A 22,907-nucleotide genomic window follows, 5' to 3' on the forward strand; every position below is an offset into this window, starting at 1 on the left:
GTAGCTGTCGCTTTCCGGCCAATACAGAGGTGCCTGAAGGCTGGTTGGGGTGGTGAGGCCCGAGGCAGGTAAGAAGCCTCCTCCCCACTTCGGTTTGTCTCAGTTTGTCCCGGCAGTGGATCGCTCTCCCACCCACTCAGATTCTGGCATATCCGTGCTCCCTCCCGATTCTGGACCTGGATTCTCAGCGCCGCCGGTCATAGCCCCCGCCCCTTTTCAAACACGCACGCTCTCTCCACCCACTGCCCCCTCCATTGTCCCCGCCCCGACCTCCCGTTTCCAAGTCTTCGTTTCCATTCATTCCTCAGACTTTTTCACTGAGTGGTTTCATGCCTTGGGTTCCAGAATGTCAGAGGCGAATGAAATAGTCTCAGCTTTTTGAAGTGCTTTTATATAGGAGACCGTGAGAGAATCCGCAGTGGTAGTACAATAAAGTGACAATAGAGAAAAATGCGCGGGATGCTGTCTGCGCACAGAAGAGGGGTCCCAGGCTGTGTGGGAGGGGAACGTGAGGAAGCCCTTTCCAGGGTGACTTTTGGGTCACTTTTAGAGGACTGTGTTAAAAGACTAGTAATCCAGTACCTGGTCAAATAAATAAGAAAGGAGGTAAAAGCAGAGAGAATAACGGGCGCAAAAGCATGTGACGGTGGTGGTCTGAAAGAGTCAAAAAAGAAGTAAAAATAAACCTGATGGAAACCGTACTGGTGTAGACTTCCCTTTAAAGAAGCATCGTTATAAAGTGAGAAATGAGGAACGAGAATATGGCCCTCAGGAATGTTTTCTGTTTAGGTAGAAGACTCAAAAGTGTACCATGAAACTGAGAAGTGGCCTCTTCGAGGGTGAGGGAGGCTAATTTATAAGATCAAGATCACTAGTGGAACGCAACCTTGTATGTGCATTTAAATCACCTGGGAAACTTTTTGTTAAATAAAACCAATACTGTTGCCCCACTCTAGACCAATTAAATTCTGGGTTGTGCCAGGTGTCATTACTGTTTTTTAAAGCTCCACAGGTGACTAATGCTAAAGATTGAGACCCACTAAACTAGAGTGAAGGAAGTTGAGAGAGTTGGCTCTGTAACATTGAGATGGAGGTCATTTAGCCGGGCGCAGTGGCTCACGCTTGTAATCCCAGCACTTTGGGAGGCCGAGGCGGGTGGATCACGAGATCAAGAGATCGAGACCATCCAGGCCAACATGGTGAAACCCCGTCTCTACTAAATATACAAAAAATTAGCCGGGCGTGGTAGCGGGCGCCTGTAGTCCCAGCTACTCGGGAGGCTGAGGCAGGAGAATGGCATGAACCCGGAAGGTGGAGCTTGCAGTGAGCCAAGATCGTGCCACTGCACTCCAGCCTGGGTGACAGAGCGAGACTCCGTCCCAAAAAAAAAAAAAAAAAAAAATGGAGGTCATTTAACTACAGAGAGGCTTGGAGATGGAATGAGAAACTTGAGCGGCGTTATGTTTGGAATAACTGGTCTGGGAAATGGGAGAAGGAGCCACTCTTGCGTTTCTCTTCAGCACTGTTCATTCCTCACTGTTTATCAGGTCCAACTTAGTTACTTGTCTCTTTGCTCTCCCTTTCCCTTCCGTCCAGGATTGGTCAGCTGTTGTCTCCAGCCTTACAGCTCAAAGGCCATCCCCACTTCTGTCCCCAGAATGATCAGAGCTAAGCCAATTTATGAGATGCAGAGACCAACATCCAGAGCTAAGCCAATTTATGAGATGCAAAGACCAACATCCACTCTCATAGAGATTACTACATACAGTGCCTTGCTAATTTAGAATCTTTTTCTGTTATTTATCATTTAAGTTAGTAATGAGATATAAAGATATTTAAAATACAGCTCAATTAGGATCGAAAATTACCGTATTAGGGAAAGCAGGCCTTTAAACAAAGAATTCACTTGGCAGGCAGGGAAGCTGTATGAGGTAAAGACCAAGACAGTGTATGGCTGCTATCTATTAACTAGGGTTAATCCAAAAACCTGTCTATCAGACCCAGATAAGAACGAGTTATTGTTGTCTAGTATGGCTAGAGCATAGTATGGAGAGTAGAGGTGGGACAGAGATGAAGATGATAAAGTGGGTGTGAACAGATTATGAGGAGGCTTGAATTCCATGGTGAAGAGTTTAGATTATATTACTAGAAGTAATAAGTACAAAAAAGGTTCTTAATCTCTTTTACCCAGTGGACCTCGTTGGCAGCCCAGCTTATAGACTCAGTCTCAAAAAAATGTTCTTGAATGTATAAAATAGAATACATAGTAATATAAAGGAAACTAATTTTGTTAAGTTTTTAAAATATTAAAACAAATGTGTGATATATATGCACTTTATGCATTAAATAAAATCCGGCAGCAGGTCTAATTATGTAATTTCTAAGTAGTGATGACTATAAATTATATTTTGAAATGCGCTGCAGCAACTTTAATGTGATGTTAAAATATCAGATTTCTACTGGTAAAACAGAGTGCTAATACTGTAGTTTATGGTCCACACTTACTGAAGAAATGCTAAATTTCACCTACTGATTATTGAAAACAAAGATGCAATTGTTTTCCCAGTCTAAGTTCACGGAACCCTGATATTCTAGCCACATCCTGGTCTATGGATCCTAAGTTTAAAAATATCTCAGTATAATGGTTTTAAGCAAGAGCATGACATCAAATCTGTGTTTCAGAAAAATGATGAAGCAGTGTTCACTTCCCAGCCTCTGCTGGGATGAGAAGCTGGCTGTTTTCTTCTGTGTCTCCTTTACCTCTGGAGCAGCAACCAGTACTATCCCACTGTTTCCCAATAACCAGGGCCTGCAGAGGGACTGAGCTTGTGGATGTATATGTCTGTGAGAGCAATACCAGAAAATAAATCAGGAAAGGTAGATTGGGGCTATTTTTGTGGAAATCATTGAATGCTAGGCTGTAATTTGTAGTTACTTTGGTAGACAATGGAGGGTTGTTAAAATTTTTGGAGTAGAATAATGTGATTAGAGTTCTGTTTGAAAATCTAGAATAATGTGCAGGTTAGATTATCAAAAGAGAAGATAGGAATGAAGAGACTGGACTAATAAGTTAATTAATTTTTCAAAAACGGAATCTTGGGCCAGGTGCAGTGGCTCAGGCCTGTAATCCCAGCACTTGGGGAGGCTAAGGCAGGAGGATCACTTGAGCCCAGGAGTTCAAGACCAGCCTGGGCAACATAGTGAGACCCTGTCTCTCCAAAAAAAAAAAAGAAAATTAGCCAGACATAATGGTGCCTGCCTGTGGTCCCATCTACACGGGAGACTGAAGCAGGAGAATTACATGAGCCCAGGAGGTCGAGGTTGCAGTGTTCATGCCACTGCACTCCAGCCTGAGTGACAGAGCGCCTGTCTCAAAAAAAAATCTTGAGGTGATCTCTAGAGTCTGCTAAATTCCTTTATTTCCACAATGTGCTGACCAGTCTAACATACATTGACCAGAGTAACATACATTGGAATAAATGGCATACCTTTCAACAGGAATATATACCCCAGTGTGGGAGTCAGTTAACTTTATGTGGTCAAGAGGCCAGCCCAGTCTTTTGTATTATAAATGATATTGTTAGTACTTCTAATAAAGCAATGGCCTTACCCTAAGTATAAGTTCACAGATCTTGCCAAGGCCTTCCTCAGTCAAATTCCATCTATACCTGTGAGTCCTACATTTCTGACTTTTAAAGTCAGAACTCCTCTCTTTTTGCCAATTCCTTAAACTTCTTGGATGGGAAAGAAGTTTAGTTTAAACACATTAGCAAAAGAATGGAAAGTCCTCAAGGCCCAGGCAACCCATCTCCTTTGAAACTGATCAATACCAGACTATAAAAACTTACTGCTCAAATCCAGCTAGTACCCAAAGTACATACTTTTTAAATGTTTTCTAAAAAATTGAATTTGGGGTTTAGGTATTACTGATCCAAATGAGTCCTATAAAATTAACTTCCAGAACTAGGTTCTCAGAGAGGCCACCATTACCACCTTCTTCAACATGACTAGCTTATAGTGACTTTCTGTCCATCAAATAATTGGAGGCCATTTGGGTGGTGATATGAAAAATCAAGTTTATGCAGAACTTGAGGTTCAGCTATCTGACACCTTTTGTGGGAGGAGGAGGAGTGGGTCTATCTGAAATCAGAAATAATACTTTTATGAGGCTTTTTAAATAATTTTTATTATAGAAAATTTCTGAAAGTTCCTTTCTCTGGCTCCCAATTAAGTGGCTTACTCCACAATCAACTTATAAAAGCACTGGATCATTGTCTTGATCCCAAAAAGTTTGTCCCAACTATAGTTACTATTTTGGGCATCTGTATTATTGTTTGAAAACCTTAGGCTTACTTTCCCTGATGGCCAATGAATAAAACTCTCAAAAGTCGTGTGATTCATTACTCATTCATTCATTAGATGTTTATTGAACCTCCACTATGTGCAAGGCACATTTTTGAAACCCACTAATGAGCAATTTCTAATGACAATTTACCTCTTAACTATCTATGAAAAAAATAACTTGCCAGGATTTGAAATCCTCAGAACAAATGAGATTAAAAGATCATAGCTTTTTTATGTTCTTTCAAATAGTGTGTTTGCATAGAGCTGCCATGTGCTGACCACAGTGATTATCTATGAAATGAGGTAAATCATGGCTTTAGCTTAACCACTCCTTATCAGACTTTGTTACCACATGTACTAAAATAAAGTTCTGTCTACACCTTTATAAAATATTATCTTACACAGACATCTTATTAATTCTAATGGCCTCTCCACACCTGACCCTCACTCCTAGTCATTTCAAAGTTTGCAATTGTGTCAAGTCATTTCTCAGAAAATTTGAAGCAAAGTCACCACAAGAAAAACTTGGTGTACACCAGGTTTATATTGAGGACAAAAACTGTGACACAATTACAAATGGAACTTTTTTGTGTGTGTGATGGAGTTTTGCTCTTGTTCCCCAGGCTGGAGTGCAGTGGCGTGCTCTTGGCTCACCACAACCGCCACCTCCTGGGTTCAAGTGATTCTCCTGCCTCAGCCTTCCTAGTAGCTAGGATTACAGTTGTATATTACCACGCCTGGCTAATTTTGTATTTTTAGTAGAGATGGGGTTTCTCCACGTTGGTCAGGCTGATCTAGAACTCCCGACCTCAGGTGATCCACCCACCTTGGCCTCCCAAAGTGCTGAGATTACAGGCATGAGCCACTGCACCCAGCCTACAAATGGAACTCTTGAGGTAGAAATGGTAGACCAGGAATAAAATTATTTTCATGGTCAATGACATCTTAGCCATTGATAGCTATGCCTAGTTACAGAGCAATAAATGGAGAGCCTTGGTGTTAGATGAAATCCTAAAAAGTCACCTGTTTTATCTCCTTGGCCCCAGACAGAATAAAGTGGAATTTACAGCAATAGAGTTACCAAGCATCATCATCACACCAAGTAGGTTTTGTACTTTGAGAGCTGAATTCCTCTGTGAAATATTGATGTTACAGGAATGTTGTTTAAATTCATAGTTCATTTATAAAATTGAGAATATTTCTTACATTTATAACAGTGTTGTGTTTTCCTGAGTTTTTCAAGATATGTTTCACTTCTGTATTTTGCTCACTCAGGAAAAATATTTATTTATTAAAACTCTAGTTTGTCAGGCACTGAAGTTAGAAGGTTGAGTAAAATCTAACCTGTGTACTCAAGAGGGTTATATAATAAATCTTGATGGTCATTCTTACATGCCACATTATACAGATCTCCAGATGGCTTAGGCTTAGTTTTAAAAGGAAATGTTTAATTGGGGGGAAATTGAAACCCCCAAAAAAAGCCATGAACTTCCTTCCTGAAAATATTTTTGCCATAAAAAGCATATTTGGTCTTGGATGTAATTATTTTTGTGAAAGTGCAAGTTGAATCAGACATCAGAAGTTGGACATAATCTTCTAATTTTAGTAAACATCAAATTATTTTTAAATATTTGTGTTTGAACATTTATGGAAAAAAGATTAGACTTACCTGTTTTATCCAGAGGACAGAAGTAAGACTCAGAAGTTGAAAAAATGGAAATATTTTATGTCATTGTAAGAGTGGGAACTGGTATATCTTTTCTTCCTCTTCAATATGGAAATCACTGTATTTACTAATTATGTGTTCATTATTAAAAGAGGAAAAATTAAAGCACAATATCAAAAGGTAGAAGGAAAAAAGCAAAAAAATATTAATCCTATTTCTTAAAATGATATTTGCACTTGATGGATATCATTCTTATTTTTTGTGTATATTTTTATCATATACAGATGTTTATGTCAGAGCATATTATGAACATTTTTATGTTAATAAATTTGTATTGACAATATTATATTTAATGGCTGAAAACTATTCTGTTGTGTGGAAACCCTGTTATTTAATTTACCAGTCCTTTTTGGAACTCCAGATTATTTCCAGTTTTTCTGTTACAGATACTGCCATGGTGACTATCTTGTTGAATTTTTGCACACATTGTTAATGTTTCCCTTAAGATAAATTTCTGAAAGTATAATACCTACATATATAAATTTCTTAAGAATTCCAATATAATGGCAAGTTACCCTTGAAAAAGCTTATATGTATGACACTCCTATCAAAATGAGGCATCATTTACACATTTCCCATAATCTCTCAGCAATGCTAGTTATTATTAGTTTTCTTCATCTTTGCTAACTTGACAGGTAAAAAAATGAAATTTTATTTTAACTTGCATTTATTTGATTACTACTCTGATGTCCAGTGTCTTTTCATGTGTTTATTGACCAGTCATGTAAGTGTATTAACTAATATTTTCTAATAATTTTTTTAACTTTTTAACATTTAAATTTATATTCTATCTAAAATATAATTTGATGTAAAGTATGAAGTAAAACTCTTTATTTTTTTAATCAAATAATTAACAAGTTGTGCCAATGCTACTTATTAAAAAATCCAGCAAGCATATTCCATACTTCAATATACAGATAATAAAGTACTGATAGATATTCCTCCAAAAAAAGAAAGAGGATTTCATGGGCAAATAAGTTTGGGAAAAGATCATACCAAAAAAAGTTAAAATTTTTTATCGCCAGACTCTAGTTAGCTTCTAGTGTGTGTGTGTGTGCATTAGGAGTTAGCATTTCCTAATTTAATTGACCATGTAATCTTTTTTCTTATTTATTTATTTATTTTTGTGAGATGGAGTCTCACTCTCACCCAGGCTGTAGTGCAGTGAGGTGATCTTGGCTCACTGCAACCTCTGCCTCCCAGGTTCAAGCGATTCTCCTGCCTCAACCTCCCAAGTAACTGAGATTACAAGCACACACCACCACGCCCAACTTGTTTTTGTATTTTCAGTAGAGATGGGGTTTTGCCATATTGGCCAGGCTGGTCTCGAGCTCCTGACCCCAGGTGATCTGCCTGCCTCAGCCTCCCAAAGTGTTGGGATTACAGGTGTGAGCAATTTTTTTAAATCATGTAATCTCACTTCATAGGTATTTCAGGAAATACCTATGAAAGCCTGTGGAACTGAGCTGTCCAGTATACTAGCACTAGCCACATGTGGCTATTTAAATTTTAGTTAATTAAAATTACTCAGTTCTTCAGTCACATTGACCATATTTCAAGAACTCAATAGCCACAAGGGGCCAGTGGCTACTGTATTGAACATTTTGCAGATAAAGGAAAATTTCCGGACCAGGCACAGTGGCTCATGCCTGTAATCCCAGCACACTGAGAGGCTGAGGCGGGTGGATCACGAGGTCAAGAATTCAAGACCAGCGTGGCCAAGCTGGTGAAACCCTGTCTCTACTAAAAAACTACAAAAATCAGCCGGGCGCAGTGGCAGACTCCTGTACTCAGGAGACTGAAGCAGGAGAATCGCTTGAACCCAGGCAGCAGAGGTTGCAGTGAGCTGAGATGGCGCCACTACACTCCAGCCTAGGCGATGGAGTAAGACTCCATCTCAAAAAATAAAAAAGGAAAATTTCCGTCACAAGAAGTGCTATTGGACAGCACTGCTATAGAAACATAATGTTCAGTGGAACACGCGAACACGCTGAAAACACTGGAATAATCCATAATTTCTCCTGCTGATTTGTCAGACAAACATGATTACTACTACACTACAAGAACAGACTCTGTCATTGATTTGTAAAGACTCCATCATATTTAAAATTTCTAATCTACATTTTTTTTGTTCTATTGATTTATCTGTTTCTGCTCCAATACCACACCCCTAGTTTTAATTCAAGGTTCTGCACCTTTCTGTCTGAGAGCAAAAATGAAGAATTCTTGCATGGAGTAGGAAATTAGATTAGAAGTGATAGTAAAGGCGCTTTCACTTTCCAGACTCTGTAAATGTAAACATTTCTCTGCCAAACTTGATTTATATTATGTTGACCTGTATACTCAATTATTTATTCATTTATTCTACAATTATTTATTGAGTACCTGCCTGGTAAGCACTGTTTTAGGTCCTGGAGTTAAAATGGCAAACAAGGCAGACAAGGCCCCTTGTCGTCTTATTTTCATAGAGCTTACATTCTTGTTTTGGAGAGGGAAAGAGAAGAGGCAGGGGGAGGAAAAAAGAATATGAACCAATAAATAAATTTAAAAACTATCACATAGTCATCAGTGCTATTCAAGGAATTGAAATTAGAGTGATAGTAACTGGTAACCTCTTTGTTTTGGCTGCCCTGAGACCTCTGTGACTTAGTGGCATTTAAACTAAGATCTATCCAACAGAAGGAGCTAACTACTAGATGGTCCAGGCACAGCTAGGACCACCCTCAGGAGGGATAAAGCTTGGTGTATTTGAGGAATAAAAAGAAAGTCTTTGTGGCTGGCGCTTAGTGGGCAAGCAGGGAAATAATAGGAGATAAGGTTGGAGAAATAGCTGAAGCCATATTTTCATGTAGGGTTTTGTAAACTAGGGTAGGGAATTTTCATTTTTTTCTGAGTATGATAGTGAGCTACTAGAGACTGCTAAGCAGGGAACAGACCTGACCTAATTTAAATTTTTAAACAATTTTGATGGAGAATTTATTGGCAGGGTCCGTAGTGGAAATAGGAGACCTGTTAGGCTAAGTCAAGAAAGAAATGGTGATAGATTTGACTAAGGGGATAGTAGTGAAGATGGAAAGTATTGGACAGATTTAGAACATTTAGGCTATAGAATCAACAGGACTTGTTGTCAATTGGATGTGAGGTGTGAAGACAATAGAAAACTCTAGGATGCGCCTGGGCAACATAGTGAGACTCTGCCTCTATAAAAAAAAAAAAAATTAATTAGCCAGACATGGTGGTATGCACCGATAGTGCATATAGCTACTTGGAAGGCCACTTGAGCCCATCGGTTAAAGGCTGCAGTGAGCTATGATTGCGCCACTGCACTCCATCCTGGGCAACAGAGTGAGACGTTTTCAAAGAAAGAGGGAAAGGGGAGAGGGGGAGGGGAGGGGAGGGGAAGAAGAAAAAACAGAGAGAGAGGAGAGAGAGAGAAAGAAAAAAACTAACTCTTGGATGATGTCTGTAATCCATTATATAGTAACTAGGTTCAATTTTCAGTCTGATTATGGCAGGCAAAATTGGGACACATAAGACACCAATAAATATATTTTAACCAGATGAATAAATTTGCTTTAATAAATGTTTCTCTCCTGTACACATTTAAGCTGCTAAAGCATAAGCTTGTGCTCATTCCTTTATTATTAGGGAATCTGGTTCCTAAGAATTTGAGGTTTATGTCATAAACACATCAGCTATGAGTAATTATTAGACTGTTCCCCTGAAGTATCCAAGCCAACAGAGGAGACGGAATGAAACACAGAAAATTGCCTGCCACAGTTGCAAAAGTTCTATGAGACCCTCATATTTTATTTTTAAATTTCATGCTGATTTTGCATTTTATGCCCAAGTTTATGTTAATAATTAAAATATTTTTAGTTGCTGATTTAAATGTTTTAAGTCAATGATTAAGTTGTTTAGCTCTTTCCCCTAAAGTTGGTCAAATTAAAGCTCTAGGAAGATGCCCTGTGATTAACTTGTGTTTGTTTCTTGGACTTTCTTTGTTGCTATCTGCTGGCACATGGGCATGTATCCATTTAGAGAAGCATAGATGCATCTCCGAGCATTTGTAGTTTGGTACAACTTAAAATCTTGAAATCATAGCCAAAGGGAGTGAGGAAGGCAATTGCATTTAGAAACAACTGACTTTTATAATCTGCATTTACTTTGTAATGTTTTTAAAAAACATACCTGAATGAGGCTGTTTCTCTCTTTTTATTTTTTTAAGGAACGCTTACTGAATAATTAGAAAAAAATGAGTAAAGGTCACAATTCTGGAATAGAATGTTTTCAGTAAAACAGATTTATCTGGAGTACTACTTAAGTCAATAGCCAACAGGCTTATTTTCCCTGAAGTTTTGAGAATTGCTGTATGCCATATAAAATCCTTGTTAATTTAAGACTCTAATACATATTTTAATCCCATAAAATAAATACTTACACATCTATAAAATAGACAATTATCGTTAATATCCATTGTAAATTAGTATTTTTAAGCATTTCCATTCATTAAAAATCCAGATTGAGTCCGGGTGAGGTAGCTCATGCCTATCATCCCAGCACATTGGGAGGGCTAGACAGGAGGATCACTGGAGCCCAGGAGTTCAAGACTGTCTGGGCAGCATAATGAGACCTCATCTCTACAAATTTTTTTTTTTTTTTTTGAGACAGTTTCGCTGTTGTTGCCCAGGCTGGAGTGCAATGGTGCCATCTTGGCTCACCGCAGCCTCCGCCTCCTGGGTTCAAGCGATTCTCCTGCCTCAGCCTCCAGAGTAGCTGGGATTACAGGCATGCACCACCACGCCCGGCTAATTTTGTATTTTTTTTTTTTTTTAGTAGAGACTGGGTTTCTCCATGTTGGTCAGGCTGGTGTCGAACTCCTGACCTCAGGTGATCTGGCCACCTCGGCCTCCCAAAGTGCTGGGATTACAGGCGTGAGTCACTGTGTCCGGCCACATTTTTTTTTTTTAATTAGCAAGGCGTGGTGGCAGGCACCTGTGGTCCCAGCTACTTAGGAGGCTAAGGCAGGAGGATCACTTGAGCCAGGAGGTCGAGGCTGCAGTGGCCATGATTGCACCACTGCACTCCAGCCTGGGTGACAGAGAGTGAGACCCAGTTTCAAAAAAAGAAAAAAAAAAAAAAATCCAGACTGAAACAGCAGGAACACCTCCAGTTAAAAGTTAATCTGGCCAAGCGCCATAGCTCACACTTGTAATCCCAGCATTTTGGGAGGCCGAGATGGTGGATCACCTGAGGTCAGGAGTTCGAGACCAGCCTGGCCAACATGGTGAAACCCCGTCTCTACTAAAAAAAAAATACAAAAAATTAGCCAAGCATGGTGGTGGGCACCTGTAATCCCAGCTACTGAGGAGGCTGAGGCAGGAGAATTGCTTGAACCTGGGAGGCAGAGGTTGCAGTGAGCTGAGATCACACCATTTCACTCTAGCCTGGGCAAAAAGAGCGAAACGCCGTCTCAAAAGAAAAAAAAAAGTTAATCTGTCTGGAAACTGCCTTTAAGATAGTTTAATAAATATCCCCAGTGCTTTATTAGAACTGTAAAAGTTCTTAAAATTAATTCAACCTGGAAATTTACAGATTACATAACAGTGATCTAGAATACGGATTGGCAAACTTTTTCTCTAAAAGGCCAAATAGTAAATATTTTAGACTTTGCAGACTACTCTGTCCTTAGAGCTCAAAAGTAGCCATAAACAGTATGTGAACAAGTGAACATGACTTTGTCCAATAAAACTTTATTTACAGAAACAGGCAGTGGGCCAGAGTTGGCCTGCAAGCTGTAATTTGCTGACCTTTGGACTAGAAAACCAGAATTTTTTAGGAATTTTTTTTTTTTTTTTTTTTTTTTTTTTAGATGGAGTTTCGCTCTTGTTCCCCAGGCTGGAGTGCAATGGCGTGATCTCGGCTCACCGCAACCTCCACCTCCCAGGTTCAAGCAATTCTCCTGCCTCAGCTTCCCCAGTAGCTGCGATTACAGGCATGCGCCACCATGCCCAGCTAATTTTGTATTTTTAATAGAGACAGGGTTTCTCCATGTTGGTCAGGCCGGTCTCCAACTCCCGACCTCAGGTGATCCGCCTGCCTCGGCCTCCCAAAGTGCTGGGATTACAGGCATGAGCCACTGCACCCGGCAAGATTTTTATAAACAGGATGACAGAATTTAAAAATTGGCAGAGATGACAGCTTAGAATCATAGAATATAGAGCTAGTGGAAACTTAGAAAAGAGCTAGTGGAAACTTAGACATCAGAATAACTTGGAAATATCTTAAAAATGCAGACGCCCAGATCCTACCCCAGGTGTATGCTCTTTAAAATCCCCACAGATAGGTGGGCATGGTGGTGCACACCTATAGTCCCAGCTACTCAAGAGGCTGAGGCAGAAGGATGGTCTTGAGCCCAAGAGTTCAAGGATGCAGTGAGCTATAATCACACCACTGCACTCCAGCATGGGCGACACAGCAAGACCTCATCTCTTAAAATAATTTTTTTTAATCTCATAGAAGATTCTAATACACTTCCCTGGCTAGAACCACTGTTTACCTGGTCCGGACCACTCAGTTTACAGATGATGAAGCTGAAATCCATAGGTTAAGTGACTTTTCCAGAGTCAAACAACTGGTTAATTGTAGATCTCAACTGAATCCCAGGTCTGACTCCCAAACTAATATTTTTTCTACCGAACCAGCAGCTTCTTCCCTTGTATCAGCAGGCCATCAGAATGGCTCCTATTGAATTGTGAATTCTCCCTTCAAGTTGGTTTTTATTACTTTTTATTTAATTAATTTGCTTTTTATAACAAATTCAAGTAGTATGCATCTTAAGGATTTTAGGATTAATATGAAGAAGTAATCTCCTTCTATTAAAATTAAACCTTAGTTAAGGAAGTGTTCTACACTTATGAATTCAATATTAGCTTCATTTAGTTACAGAATTTGGAAGATACACTAAACTAACCCCTGTAATGACAGGGTTTGTGTATACTGACAACACGTTAACATCATTGCTTCACTCAGATTGAGAGAACAGTTTTCCTTGGACTTAGCATTCTCTCTCCTTATGCCAAAGATAAAGCACAAGAGCAGAGTCATGCCATGGCTAGTTCCATCTTTGATAACTTTGTGGCTTTATATAAAGAGACAAGTGCTTTATTTTCAAGAAATCTTTGGGGTCCATTATTGCCACCTCAAATATAGGGAGCAGGGAAGGAAACTAATTTTTTCTGAGAGCCTACTGTAGATCAGACAAGGTGCTGAGTGTTTTCACTCATGTTTTTAATTCGTGTAACCTGTGATTATGTTATTACTACCTCATCTTACAGATGAGGAAAATGAGGCCCAGAAAGAGGATGAATAACTTGCCCATGATCACTTAAATAGCAAGTGGCAAAGTCAGAGCCTAGACCCAAGACTTCCTAGCCCCAAAACATAGAACTGTATGTTTGGTAAGATTTCACAAATAGAACTATAAGGAGGTCATTGGCTCCCCAGTTGATTCACCTTTCTTGCCCTTCCCCTAGTCTTTCTTACCATCCACCAAGACCAAGTACACAGATCTTTTAACTCTGAACGAATTTACTATTAACAACAGAACAATAAAGGATAACAGGCAAAGCATAAAACCAAAGAATAAGGATGTTACAAAGAATACAGAAATCTTAAGTGGCCTTATTTCTTTTTTTCCCATAATCTAGATTTTCTGACTTCCCTTTAAAAATATTTCATTCATCTGGCAAACATTTATTGCACTTCAGATATGCCAGGCACAGTGCTCACTACATAGAAAAGAAATATTCCTAAATGATTATAGATGGCTCTTGGTTTTTTGCTAGGTCCCCTTCCGTCTCCTTTTCTCCCACCCTGTTGATAATGTTATTATCATCCGATCACTCACCCCAACTGAAACCTTCAGACCATTTCATAATTCTTTTTTTTGTTTTTTTTGAAACAGAGTGTCACTCTATCCCCCAGGCTGGAGGGCAGTGGCGCGGTCTCGGCGCATTGCAACCTCTGCCTCCCGGCCTCATAATTCTTTTTTATCTACCCTCCTCTGATCACTTACTGAGGGTTATTGATTCTCTGTCTACAATATCTATTCCTCCACATTCCTACTATCATTTCTCCTGCTTTAGGTCATTACCTCCTTACCTTTACTTGCAATAAAAATCTAATTGGGCTGGGCACAGTGGCTCATGCCTGTAATCCCAGCACTTTGGGAGGCCAAGGCGGGCGGATCACCTGAGGTCAGGAATTCGAGACCAGCCTGGCCAACATGGTGAAACCCTGTCTCTACTAAAAATACAAAAATTAGCCAGGCATGGTGCCGGGCACCTGTAATCCCAGCTACTTGGGAGGCTGAGACAGGAGAATCGCTTGAACCTGGGAGGCAGAGGTTGCAGTGAGCCAAGATCGTGCCACTGCACCCCAGCCTGGGCGACAGAGTGAGACTCACCTCAAAAAAAAAAGAAAAAAATATCTAATTGATCTCTGCTTTCAATTTTCCCCCTACCAATTAGTTCTATATATTACAGCTGAATTATTATCTTCCCAAAGCATTGACCTGGCCATTAATGGCTCCCACTTCCTCCAGTATAAATTTCCAACTCCTTCACTGGAATTCAGTCTGTCACCACTTAGCTTCTAAGAATCCTCTAATATTTGCCTGCACCCCTACGACTCCCACTTCATTCTAGCCACGCTAGACTATTCAGGATTCTCTCCACATTTGAAAGCACTTTCTTTGCCTCTCTGTCTTCCACATGCATCCAACTCCACTTGCCCTTCAAGAGCCCACTTTTATGCCACTTTCCTCAAAGCCATTTCTGATCTGAGCACTCATTCCTTTTCATCCTGTTAGCCAGGAATGATTATTCTGTCTTGTGAATTCCCATACATTCTGTTTGTGCCTCTTATGGATTTCTTATCTCATTGACTACAAGCCACTTTATACATCTTTGTATCTCCTGTAGCACCTAATATTAGGTGCTCAGTAGGTATTTGACTAAAAGAATTGTATATGCAGTATGTGTTCATTATAACAAAATAGGTTTAAGCTCAGAAAGGGTAGAAACTATTTCATTCTCATTCTATATTGCCACCCCCGACACAGAGGAGAACACTAAGTAAACATTTGTTAAATGAAATACATTACAGTTATCAGTCATTGGGTTATAAATTTCCTGATGCCATAATAGATACCTAGAAACACTTTGTCTTTTTTTGTTTATTTGTTTTTTTGGATGGAGTCTCGCTCTGTCACCCAGGCTGGAGTGCAGTGGCGCTATCTAGGCTCACTGCAACCTCTGCCTCCTGGGTTCAAGCCGTTCTTGTGCCTCAGTCTCCCTAGTAGCTGGGACTACAGGCACCCACCGTGCCCGGCTAATTTTTTGTATTTTAGTAGGGACAGGGTTTCACCATGTTGCCCGGGCTGGTCTTGAACTCCTAAGCTCAGGCAGTTTGCCTGCCTTAGCCTTATGTTGTATTTTAAAATCCTAGTTATGTATGTTTCTTTATATTGACAAATACCACAAGATAAAGGTCATGTATTCTTATTCTCACTTTAAGCTGGGCGCGGTGGCTCACACCTGTAATCCCAGCATTTTGTGGGGCAGAGGCAGGAGGATCACTTGAGCTCAGGAGTTTGAAACCAGCCTGGGCAACAAAGTGAGACCCTGTCTCTATAAAAATTTAAAAATTAGCCAGGCATGGTGATATGCACCTGCAGTCCTAGCTACTCTGGAGGCATAAGCAGGAAACTCGCTTGAACCTAGGAGTTTGAGGCTGCCCCGAGCTATGACTGCGCCACTGTGCTCCAGCCTGAGCAACAGAGCGCAACCCTGTCTTTAACATAAAAATAAAAATACTGCCTTTTGGCCCAAAATGCCATCTTCCAGTAATTCGCCAAAATGACTAACACAAAGGGAAAGAGGAGAGACATCCAATATATGTTCTCTAGGCCTTGGAAAAAACATGGAGTTGTTCCTTTGGCCACGTATATGCAAATCTATAAGAAATATGATATCGTAGACATCAAGGGAATGGATACTGTTCAAAAAGGAACGCCCCAGAAGTGTTAACCATGGCAAAACTGGAAGAGTTTACAGTGATACCCAGTATGATGTTGACATTGTTGTAAACAAACAAGGGCAAGATTCTTGCCAAGAGAATTAATGTGCATATTGAGCGCATTAAGCACTCTGAGAACAGAGATAGCTTCCTAAAATCGTGAAGGAAAATGATCAGAAAAAGAAGGAAGCCAAAGAGAAAGGTGCCTGGGTTCACCTGAAGCACCAGCCTGCTCCACCCAGAGAAGCACACTTTTTTGTGTGTTTTTTGTTTGTTTTTGAGACACAGTCTCGCTCTGTCGCCCAGGCTGGAGTGCCTCCCTAGTAGTTGGGATTACAGGCACCCACCACCACGCCTGGCTAATTTTTGTATTTTTAGTAGAGACGAGGTTTCGCCATGTTGGTCAAGTTGGTCTCGAACTCCTGGCCTCAAGTGATCCGCCCACCTCAGCCTCCCAAAGTGCTGGGATTACAGGTGTGAGCCACCATGCCCAGCCTGAGAGAAGCACATTTTGTGAGAAATAATAGAAAGAAGCCTGGGCTGCTAGTAGGTGTTAAAAAAAAAAAAACTCTGGACTATAAAAAATAAAAATAGAAAATATTTTCACTTTACAGAAAAGGAAAGTGAGAGTTAAGGAAATTTAGTAATTTATTTATGATCACACAGCCAATGAGTAACAGAATTGAATCTAAAATTCAAGTCTTCAAATACGAAGTTTAGAGTTATTTTTGGCAAAGGGTGGGTTTGGCTAAAGGCTAGTTGAGTTCTATTTGCATTAGAATTTTTGGAGTTAAACTTGCTGTCATGCTGTATGAAACAGAATTAGGGCCTTGATTAACATTTTGTCTGTGTGCTTGGTATTCTAAAAATCAAACAGACAAAACACAAAAACTATTTCTGAAGAAAATCTCAGCCCAGCCTGTGGACATTCCCTTCAAGGTGAGAGATGACTGACTGTTGAGGCAGTCTTCTTGTAGGTTCCTTTCCCTAGTTGGGTTGGTGTTGAAGAGTGGGTGTGATTTCAGCAGGCAGTATAGAGAGTAGGTCTCCGGGTTTTTGCCAAGCTATATGACCTGGCACTCACAACTATTCAGTGTTTATTGAAGACATGGGAGACAGATGCTGTAGCCAGGGAGCAGTGATTCTGCCTTTATATTCATAAACTCTTACATCAAGTCACATCGACAAGCTGATTACCTAAACTCTGTCAAATTGCTTTTGTTTGATTGATCTGTGCCCATTTGCCATAAGGCTAGATAGTAAAGATTATTATAGGAAACAATCCTATCTGTTTCATCTGTTGTAAGGATACTGTGAGGCACTATTTGTTATGATGCACCATGTCTTTTATGAAAATCTCTTCAGAAAAAACTATCGGACCATAATACAAAGAATTATTTTACCTCTCCTGAGCAATTGCTTTGTTTTTGTCTTATGGACATTGTGAATGTTTACCTTTGTCTGGTCAGATGCCAAAAAGCTTAGAGCCAAATTTGTGGCCCACCCATAACAAATGTGCTCTATGCCTCATTAACTTTATTCTTGGCTCCAGTTTGTATCTCTCCACTAGTCTTTTTTTCTTAAGAAGATCCTAATTCATGCCATCTTATTATATATTTTTTCTTTTTTCTCATAAGCAGCCTTATGTTGTTTCTCAGGTAGTCAGATTATGACATACTGTGTCTACATAAAACCATGTTGGATGCCCCTTCATTTACTTTGGCTTTTTTTCTTGAGGGGTGTATTGATTTTTCATACAGGTTTTTGCAGCGTTTTGTTACACGAAAATGGTTATATCACAAAATTATTGCTTAATAGTGTAGTCAAGTGGTAAAATAACTGGTCTAATGGTCAGAATTGATTAAATTGATGTCATAATTCTAGTCTTGTCTTTTACAGCATTATTACTATTTTCTTATAATATGCTTTGTTTTGCACTCTTAATCTGCATATGACAGTTTATTGCTGTGTGATTTTCAGAAATATTGTCGTGCTGCCAGGTCAGTGCATAACAGCTAACTCTGTTGAGTCTGTTAGGCTCAAATATTCTACACCCATCAGACTTGTCTCACTTTGGGTGATCACAAGCATATTAATTTCATCACACAACTTGTCTTGCTTCTCCTCTAAGTTAGTCATTCTTTTATTTAGACAAGATAATGTGAATGGATATTTGTTTTCAAACCTCATTTGCTTTGATTGGTTTGGAGCTCTATCTGGATTTTCCGATTATCTTACTCATGTCATCTAATTGATAAATATTATTGTACAACTTTTTAAACTCTTTTTGTACTTTCAAGTAAAATTATTTGGTCTTCTGTACAACTCTCTAGGGTATGTCAGGTGGGTATATGCCTTTTTTACAGATGGCATACAAAAATGATTAAATGATTTTATGTGCCATCTGTAAAAAAGGCGTATACCTTTTTAGAAAAACAAGGACAAAGTCATTTAAATGACTGCTCAAGATGATACCAGCAAATCAGTGGTAAAACTAGGACTAGACCCAGGTTTCCAGAATCTTATCCCATACTACCTTTTAAAAGAAGTCAAAATAAGTTCTAACTTATATTGTAAACATTACATCATCTTTATCATACCCCTTGAGGCTAAAGCTATGAAACAGGCAAACACATGTTATACCACTCATGCTCATAGCAGGGCAGAATCAGGAATGAGTTTCATTCGTATTAGTCTCATGATTTTCTGTTTTTAAAATTACAATTCCTTTTAACTACAGCCATAATCACTGTCACGTTCCATTATGGAAGGAGGAAGCAATATTTTATCTTATCTTTTGAAAATTAATGTTGAGGCCAGGCGCAGTGGCTCACGCCTATAATCCCAGCACTTTGGTAGGCCGAGGTGGGTGGATCACGAGGTCAGGAGATGGAGACCATCCTGGCTAACACAGTGAAACCCCGTCTCTACTAAAAATACAAAGAATTAGCCGGGCATTGTGGCAGGCGCCTGTAGTCCCAGCTACTTGGGAGGCTAAGGCAGGAGAATGGCGTGAACCTGGGAGGCGGAGCTTGCAGTGAGCCAGGATCACGCCACTGCACTCCAGCCTGGGTGACAGTGCGAGACTCCATCTCAAAAAAAAAGAAAAAGAAAATTAATGTTGAAATGGAAAGTATTTCCCTTGGAAATTAGTAACTTTTTTCTTTAGATTCTTTGAATTCATCTTTAATATAAAAATAATTTATCATTATACTTATTCATTAAGGAGCCAAATAATACAGTTAATGGTATGGTGTTTGGTAAAACATTAGCTATAATTTTAATCAATCTGTGTGCTTCAAGAGGATATTTAAAATTCATGCTTACTGTGTACATGGCAAGTTTCCAGTTTTCATTCTAACTAATCGTTTACATGTAGCACATAAGCTAGAATTTCTTATAGTTACAGTTGACCCTTGAACAACACGGGCTAGCAGTGCCAACCCCATATGCAGTCAAAATTCTAGGTATAACTTTTTTTTTTTTTTTTTTTTTTTGAGATGAAGTCTTGCTCTGTTGCCCAGGCTGGAGCACAGTGGCATGATCTCAGCTCACTGCAACCTCCGCCTTCCAGGTTCAAGCAATTCTCCCACCTCAGCCTCTCGAGTAGCTGGGATTACAGGCATGCCCCACCACGCCCGGTTAATTTTTGTATTTTTAGTAGAGACGGGGTTTCACCATGTTGGCCAGGCTGGTCTCAAACTCCTGAACTCAAGTGATCTGCCCACCTTGGCCTCCCAAAGTGCTGGGATTTCAGGCGTGAGCCACCGCACCCGGCCTAGGTGTAGGATTTGACTCCCTAAAACCTTAAATATGCCAGGTGCAGTGGCTCACACCTGTAATTCCAGCACTTTGGAAGGCTGAGGTGGGCGGATCACGAGGTCAGGAGTTCGAGACCAGCCTGGCTGATATGGTGAAGCCCTGTTTCTACTAAAAATACAAAAAAAAAAATTAGCCGGGCTTGGTGGCACACGCCTGTAATCCCAGCTACTCGGGAGGCTGAGTCAGAAGAATCGCTTCAACTCAGGAGGCAGAAGTTGCAGTGAGCTGAGATCGTGCCACTGCACTCCAACCTGGGCGACAGAGTGCGACTCCGTCTCAAAAAAAAAAAAAAAAAAAAAAAAAAAAACTTTACTAGCAGCCTACTCTTGACCAGAAGCCTTACCAATAACATAACCAATTAACACGTTTTGTAAATGTATTATATACTGCATTCTTACAATAAAGTAAGCTGGGGAAAATATTAAGAAAATCATAAAGAAAAGAAAATATATTTACTATTCATTAAGTGGAAATGGATCGTCATAAAGGTCTTCATCCTCTTCATCATCATGTTGAGTAGGCTGAAGAGGAGGAGGAAAAGGAGCAATTGGTCTTGCTGTCTCGGCAGTGGCAGAGGCGGAAGAAAATCCATGTGTGAGTAGATCTGCACAGATCAAACCCACCTTGTCCAAGGGTCAAATGTGTATTTTTTTACCACAACCCTATAAAAGTAACTACTATTTTCCAGCCACATTTTACAGTCAGGTATTTATTGACAGTAATATTCTCTTCTGGCTCTTGTTCAGCTTCTGGGATTTCTGAGCAGCCCTCATCAGTACAAGATGGACCCTGTAGTCTTGAGTTACATGGACAGTCTACTGCGGCAATCAGATGTCTCACTATTGGATCCGCCAAGCTGGCTCAATGACCATATTATTGGGTTTGCGTTTGAGTACTTTGCCAACAGTCAGTTTCATGACTGCTCTGATCATGTCAGTTTCATCAGCCCTGAAGTCACCCAGTTCATCAAGTGCACTAGCAGCCCAGCAGAGATCGCCATGTTCCTTGAACCACTGGACCTCCCCCGCAAGAGAGTTGTATTTTTAGCCATCAATGATAACTCCAACCAGGCAGCTGGAGGAACCCACTGGAGTTTATTGGTCTACCTCCAAGATAAAAATAGCTTTTTTCATTATGATTCTCATAGCAGGAGCAACTCAGTTCACGCAAAGCAGGTAGCAGAGAAACTGGAGGCTTTCTTAGGCAGAAAAGGAGACAAACTGGCCTTTGTGGAAGAGAAAGCCCCTGCCCAACAAAACAGCTATGACTGTGGGATGTACGTGATATGTAACACTGAGGCCTTGTGTCAGAACTTCTTTAGGCAACAGACAGAATCACTGCTACAGCTACTCACCCCTACATACATCACAAAGAAGAGGGGAGAATGGAAAGATCTCATTGCCACACTTGCTAAAAAGTAGCTATTGAAGTATATTTGCGACTTTTGAAGGCTCCTCTTTCTGCCCTTCCCCATTTGTTGGATGGCTGCAATCTCAGTGCCTGAGGGAAGATGCCTAGTAGAGGAAAGCTTAATACTCTTTTTCCTGAAAGAATATCATCCTCTGTGTTATCCCCATGGAATGTTTCACTTTAACCCTGACTGGAGAGCAATATGTTCTGTGAAAATATCTTGAAATTGTACACCAAAACCTTACAACCAACTTATTTGAACATTTATTATACACAAGGTTTAAGTAAGACTTTTCTTATTGGTATTTAATTAATTTCCTTTGGTCTCCCTTATCCACATTGGCTTATTCTGGAGGAAAAGCAGTGATCTGTAAAACAAATCAAGAATATATTAAATCTAGAGGAATGCAGGGAAGAAAACTATAAAACAGAACCAAAAACTTGTTGCACAGCCTACATAATTAAGAGATCAACTGGCTGGAAGCAGATCAAGGCCTAACCTCATTCAAGACCTAAATATTATGAGACTCAGTTATTCGGTTTTGTGTGATATCTCTTCCATTCACCATGCACAGGCTTTTCCAGCTATCTGTATAACGTTTGCAAATATTTGATAAAGATGATGTTACCCTATCTTCCTCCATCTCATTCCTGGAATGCTTGAAGAAAGGGGAAATCTTGAGTAACCTCATTAAAATTAATGTCTGGTGGACCTCTCAGTTTGCTCACTGATTGGGTAGACTTGCTACTCTGGATTAATAACTGCTTTTCTCTGCCTTGTCTATATTAGCCATGCACATACTTCCTCCTTATATCCAAAGTTCTTTGGTTCTAAAATTCATAGTTGATACCTTCCCAAGGTTACGTGTTGTTTCAGATAAATATTTGTGCTTCCTGATGCTTACAGGTTTTCCTCTCTGTCCTTAATTCTGGCAGAATTGTTTTTAGTTATGTCATGGTAATTTCAGGATGATTTTTGTATCTGAAACTTAACAGACTTAGAGTTGGTTTGTTTTTTAAATATAAAGGAAGAAAAGTGACCTTTCTCAGCCCTTTTACTTAATTAAAAATGCAGGGAATGTAATTTGTAAAATGTGGAACCAAGAGTACAACGAAATACTATCCCTCCAGAAGCACTGATGTGTTTCAGTTGTTTCAAATAGTAAACAACCAGATGACATGTTAGGTACACACATTAATTCTATTCGTAATGAGAATTAGATTGCAAGGCCTATGAGACTTGAAAACCAAAGATGAGCTTCAGCCATGAAACTTATTTCAGCTACCTCCCCAGCCTAACCCTGCCCCCAGCCCGCATGGCCCAAAATAACCTCACCACTCAGTGACCACAGAGAAAGCAACTTGGTTCCTTTTAGCCAAGAAGGGAAAACACAGTAAGGGTAAATAAGTACAGGTTACATAGCAGGCCTGAGTGAGCAGGAGCTGAAACTAAAAGTCAAAGAGAAAGCTATCAAAAAAAGTTTCCATTTCAAGTCGGTACGTTTTGGATAAAAACCAGTCCTAA

The 22,907-nt window shown here is 39.8% G+C and overlaps 1 protein-coding gene across 1 annotated transcript; it reads left to right on the forward strand.

Annotated features, from left to right (window-relative positions):
* The first annotated feature begins 4 nt into the window (after positions 1-4).
* Positions 5-22,101, forward strand: SENP8 (SUMO peptidase family member, NEDD8 specific). Its single transcript, XM_003267172.4, has 2 exons — positions 5-68; positions 20,719-22,101. Exon 2 carries the CDS (start codon positions 20,755-20,757, stop codon positions 21,391-21,393), a length of 639 nt encoding a protein of 212 aa, XP_003267220.1. The 5' UTR covers positions 5-68; positions 20,719-20,754; the 3' UTR covers positions 21,394-22,101.
* The last annotated feature ends 806 nt before the right edge of the window (positions 22,102-22,907 follow it).

Source organism: Nomascus leucogenys, chromosome 6 (genome assembly GCF_006542625.1).
Source record: "Nomascus leucogenys isolate Asia chromosome 6, Asia_NLE_v1, whole genome shotgun sequence".
Taxonomy (NCBI): Eukaryota; Metazoa; Chordata; class Mammalia; order Primates; family Hylobatidae; genus Nomascus; species Nomascus leucogenys.

What these genes read in the sequence shown, in the direction of transcription:
- SENP8 (XM_003267172.4), top strand. Translation starts at nt 20,755, where the DNA reads ATGGACCCTGTAGTCTTGAGTTACATGGACAGTCTACTGCGGCAATCA.